Here is a 5513-nt window from a genome sequence, read left to right on the forward strand (position 1 = left end):
AGACCTAAGTTGAAGTGTTTATACGTAGTTGTTGGAGGAGTGTTGGTGAGGTGAAGGGGGTGTTGAGAGGGAGGGAGGGAAGTAAGGAGAGATGGAGGGAGAGAGGGAGAGAGGAAGGGGGCGAGAGGGAAAGAGGGAGGGAGGGGGTAGAGGGAGGGGTGACGCTGAAAGCAGTGTGTAAGTTTTGAACAAGTGTCAAAGTCGAGCTGAGGAAAAGTTTGGAAAGTATTGACCGTATTGGTGAAGCTCAGAACAGTTACAGTTAAACCACAGTCAGAGTTTAACACTGTGGAGATGACACTCAACAGTCACACGTATTATTTCACAGTCAAGACTCAGATTGGCAAAGATGGCGTGATTTCCTTATAGTTTTTATTTATCCCATATATGTATAGGGTAGGGTAGGGTAGGGCAGGGTAGGGTAGGGTACGGTAGGGTAGGGTAGGGTAGGGTAGGGTAGGGTTGGGTACGGTAGGGTAGGGTAGGGTAGGGTAAGGTAGGGAAAGGTAGGGACACACTATAATTGTTTTCACTACAACATAGACCCGAGGGTATTAAAGTAAGTATCGTGGTCTGGCCTTGATAGAGTCACTATAGAACTGCAATACAGTGAAATAAGACTCTTTAGTTTCTACTCTAAGACGTCATGAAGACCCTCAACAATATCTCTTCACCTTAAGGCTGATTAGCGCCACAAAGTTTCGCGAAACATCTCATTACGACGCTTCAAGCAGCTCAATATCCCTCACGTCCACCTCCCGACCGTGAAACTTGTGGCTGAGTCTTCCCGGCAGTCTGTCCTTTCCAACACAGACAGATCTCCCTGTCAAAATAACTTGTTTGTTCCTTTCACCGTTAACTACTCTACAATTACGGAATTGTTTGCGGACGATACAGCAAAGTTGTTCCCAGCAGCTGGAGAGTCCTCGTGATTGGTTGAGATTCTGCTCACGTCTTTCCCAGTGGAAAGTTTCCCTCAGCGTCCAGACTAGCAACAGTTAAATGTATCTGACCCATGAGTGGAATTGTCATGAGAGACGGAGAGACTGAGAGAAGGTGGAGTAGGAGGAGAAGGAGTAGGGGGAGCAGTAGGGGAAGGAGCAGAAGGAGGAGAAGGAGGAAGACCCGAGTGCTGTGAGTCTCTCCGTTTGTCGTCTCTTCATTAAAACTTTTTTGTCTTGCTTAAAACTCGCTGAAGGTTTTATTACAAATTATATCTGCGGAGAGAGACATTATCCCCATGTCTTGGATGGTTCTCACAGCGCCAGGGAGAGATGAGGTGAGGGTCTGGTCTCTGCTGACTGAAGATGGTGTTGGCAGTCAAGGATATAATATTGTGTACGTGGAGGACAGATGTAGTGTGTGTGTGTGTGTGTCTATCAGTCTGTGTGTGTGTGTGTGTCACCATACATAATAAGCTTCAACCCAAGAAAACTATAATACAACAAGAATAATTCCCTATTTATAACTCTCTGTCTTTCGATCTATCTCAGTCTATCTCTATCTCTCTATCTCTCTACTTAACTATCTATCTATGTATATTCCCACACACACACACTAAAACAACACCTTCACATCACAAACCGGATATATATTGGAAACAGAAAGAACAGAGAACAGAATCCGACTCCATACATAAGCTAACTGCGGGGTGGGGTGGGGGGGGCAATGTCCGGGCCACACATTACCACCACATAAACTACTCTCACAATATTGCCGTCGCCCCCACCAATAGCACTGCTGCGTCCTCTTGCTGAAATATTACTGCGCAAATTACAGTCACTTCGCTACACTGGGTGCCTCGTGTGTGGGTGTGTGGGTGGTTGAGTGGGTGGGGGTTGGTGTGGGTGTGTGTATTGGTTATGGTCAAGGTTCATTAACATCAAGCTATTCAACTGATAATTAACTTCACATATCAGTAAAGAAACATTAACTTATACAGGGATTGACTGGCCACGTCCGGCTGAGTTAAATATTCCAATCCAATTATATGATTCGATAATTTTTTTTTGTTTCCACCAAAGTCTCTGAAACATAGAGACACTTGTATATAGATCGACACTGGATATTCTCTTGCTGAAATACTGCCATGGGAGAATTACAGAGGCCAGTGTGTGGGGGGATACGAACCCTGGGGGCCTTGTGTCTCCCAGTGATAGTTTACACACCACACAGTCAACGTTGGTGTGTCAGATGCAGTGCCAATCAACGCAGTACTCTGGGTGTTTACTCTTCCTGTGGCTCTGGTCTTTTCTCTATCACTCAACCTTCTGTATATCTGGTAGTTTGTTTGTTGGTGTAGTGTGTCGGCAGCCTGGCGGGGTTAGCGGTGGTGGTTGTCAGGAAATACAAGTAAAAGAGCCGGTGCAGCGATACAGGATGGCTGCCTGCTGTTGTGTCTGTACCCAAGCCCACTGGTGTGTCGGGAGGCTGTACACACACACACACACACACACACACACACACACACACACACACACACGCGTGCACAATCTCGGGAACAGATCGTACTGGATTGGGTCTCTTGCTATTGACTCGCCGAGGTCCTGTATTGGGGTTCAGCCACCACCTCCCACCTCCCTCATCTTAGGTCCTCACATTATGCTGGAAAACCTTCACTACTCTCACCTCTTCACACTACCTACTTATCTCATAATAAATTTCACAAACAACTAAGATGACAGTCAGCCTCCCTGTAGCTCCATGATACAAGAGTTAAAAATCACTTCTTACAGGGACGCTGACCTTCCTCCCCCTCAGTTCTCCTCCTCTGACTTAACCTGACCGACAACAACAATATACACAACTTCCCCGCTGCTTGAAGACACCATCGATCACCCGGGCCAAACTTTACCTCCTTTATCCTCCCTAAGTTGAATATTTTTAAGGGGTTGTGTGAGAGGTTCCTCGTTTGCCTCATATTAGTCTTGATAGCCTGTCCCCCACTCCCTCTCTACCTGTCTCCCTCCCTTCCTCTCTACCTGTCACCTCCCTCACCCTCTCTCTACCGGTCTCCCTCCCTCCCTCCCTCCCTACCTCTCTGTCTCCCTCACCAGCCCTCAGATTGTGTGCCTGCAGCCACACCCACTCGTGTTTTCTTTCATCCTGTTACCCTCACCATAAAAGGCCAGAAAGCTCACCAACGTCACCATCAAAAACTTCACCACCAGTATCCCCCTCCCACCACTACCCCCTCCCACCACCACTACACCCACATTCCCTACTCTCACCACCACCACCACCACCACCACCACCAGTATCCCCCTCCCACCACTACCCCCTCCCACCACCACTACACCCACATTCCCTACTCTCACCACCACCACCACCACCACCACAGGTAATTTGGCTCTGAGGTGTTACTCATATTAGCATATAAATCGTTGTGTTCTCGCTATAATAATTTCATACATGTATAGGGGAGAGCTGTGTTATACTGGGGCTGCTGGTGATTACATTTACATGGACGGATTAATAGCTGCTGTACTAAGAGAGTCCAATTATTTACCAGGTCGTGTGATGTTGTTCTCTCAGTGGTTGGCAAATTAAAAAGGAGATTTGATATAATATTTGCCTGTGTTAAGAGTTTGAAATATTACTATGGGTTTTTGGAAGGAAGGAAGAAAGGGAGGGAGGAAGGAAGGAAGGAAGGAAGGAAGGAAGGAAGGAAGGAAGGAAGGAAGGAAGGGAAGTTATGGTTTTTTTTACGTGCTTCATCTGCCAGGGTTATGAAGCACAGTTTACCCGGGTGTAGTTTTAGGTGCTTCATCGTCCCTGTCGACAAGATCTTCCCTGTCGACAAGATCTTCACTGTCGACAAGATCTTCACTGTCGACAAGATCTTCACTGTCGACAAGATGTTGTATCCTGGAATGAAAAAAGTTAAAATAAAAAACTTTCTCGGGTTTAGGCGAGAGAGACTGACGTTACCGGTAGTTGGGAGGGGAAACAGATTGAAGATTTAGGCTTCATATTGAACATAATCCCCAACCCAGCACAGAGGCTTCCATGGAGCTCTCCTACTAGGGATCCTAACCTCCTCCTCCTCCTCTTCCTCCTCCTCCTCCTACTCCTCCTCCTACTCCTCCTCCTACTCCTCCTCCTTCTTCTCCTCCTCCTCCTCCTCCTGTGTCAAAATATTCAGATGGAATTTATATGTATTGATAATCTGTTTACTAACCTAACCTAACCTAACCTAACCTAACCTAACCAAACCTAACCTAACCTAACCAAGCCCAAGTAACAGATACACACGTAACTAGAAAACCCAAACTCGACACACTCACCAAACACGACTCGAACAAAACACAATACAATCAAATAAAAACATAAAAAAAAACAGAGACAGAGGAATCAAGAATATTGGATTAAAAAAAAATATAATAAAAATTCCACAATCCAATCAACTAAGGTTCTGAAGGTCCCGCGGGTGTCCATGAAATAATAAATCTTAGATACAAAATTGGCTTGAACTACTACAGCGCCCCTGGTGGTGAGGCGCCCAACTAGGGATATTCGTCTAGATTTGGGTGACGACACATTGATCCGTGACTAATGATCAGAGGTTATGCCGATCCTCTCCCAGAACCAAGTGGGGTGTTTGAGGGCCATCTGGGGTGTTTGAGGGCTATCTGGGGTGTTTGAGGGCCATCTGGGGTGCTTGAGGGGCCATCTGGGGGAGTGTTTGAGGGGCTATCTGGGGTGTTTGAGGGAGCCATCTGGGGTGCTTGAGGGCCCATCTGGGGGTGTTTGAGGGGCCATCTGGGGTGCTTGAGGGCCATCTGGGGTGTTTGAGGGAGGCCATCTGGGGTGTTTGAGGGCCATCTACAGGGTGCTTGAGGGGCCTTCTGGGGTGTTTGAGGGCTATGCAGGGTGTTTGAGGGCCATCTGGGGTGCTTGAGGAGGCCATCTGGGGTGCTTGAGAGGGCCATCTGGGGTGTGAGGGCCTTCTGGGGTGCTTGAGGGCCATCTGGGGTGCTTGAGGCCATCTGGGGTGTTTGAGGGCCATCTGGGTGTGAGGGGAGACTTCTGGGGTGTTTGAGGGCCATCTGGGGTGTTTGAGGCCATCTGGGGTGCTTGAGGGCCTTCTGGGGTGTTTGAGGGCTATCTGGGGTGTTTGAGGGCCATCTGGGGTGCTTGAGGGCCATCTGGGGTGTTTAGAGGCCATCTGGGGTGAGGGCCATCTGGGGTCAGCAGGGGAGCCATCTGGGGTGTTTGAGGAGCCATCTGGGGTGCTTGAGGGCCATCTGGGGTGTTTGAGGGCCATCTGGGGTGTTTGAGGGCCATCTGGGGTGCTTGAGGGCCATCTGGGGTCTATGGGCGACACAAAAAGACAACCTGTCCCCTCAAAATATCACCATTAGTCATTTTTCTTTCTTATATCACTCATGTTCTCACTCTCTCACTGACGGATAAATTTATACCTATATTACAGGTTTATTGTATACATAAACCACCTTTATTATTACCTGCATACTGAATTAATTAAGAGTAAAGTCATCTCACCTGATTTA

The 5513-nt window shown here is 47.7% G+C and overlaps 1 protein-coding gene across 1 annotated transcript; it reads right to left on the minus strand.

The window, feature by feature from the left end:
* Window positions 1–3740: 3740 nt before the first annotated feature.
* On the minus strand, window positions 3741–5048 carry LOC121875889 (circumsporozoite protein-like). The gene is made up of 2 exons (XM_042380621.1): window positions 4609–5048; window positions 3741–3867 (listed from the first exon to the last, which is right to left on the minus strand). Exons 1-2 carry the CDS (start codon window positions 5046–5048, stop codon window positions 3741–3743), a joined length of 567 nt encoding a protein of 188 aa, XP_042236555.1.
* Between the last annotated feature and the right edge of the window lie 465 nt (window positions 5049–5513).

The sequence above is a fragment of the Homarus americanus genome, unplaced genomic scaffold, assembly GCF_018991925.1.
Source record: "Homarus americanus isolate GMGI-L3 unplaced genomic scaffold, GMGI_Hamer_2.0 scaffold18884, whole genome shotgun sequence".
Taxonomy (NCBI): domain Eukaryota; kingdom Metazoa; phylum Arthropoda; class Malacostraca; order Decapoda; family Nephropidae; genus Homarus; species Homarus americanus.

What these genes read in the sequence shown, in the direction of transcription:
- LOC121875889 (XM_042380621.1), bottom strand. Translation starts at nt 5,048, where the DNA reads ATGGCCCTCAAACACCCCAGAAGTCTCCCCTCACACCCAGATGGCCCT. An exon ending in GCCCTCAAACACCCCAGATG is followed by an intron (nt 3,868 to 4,608) that starts GCCCTCAAACAC and finishes TTTTCATTCCAG; the next exon opens with GATACAACATCTTGTCGACA.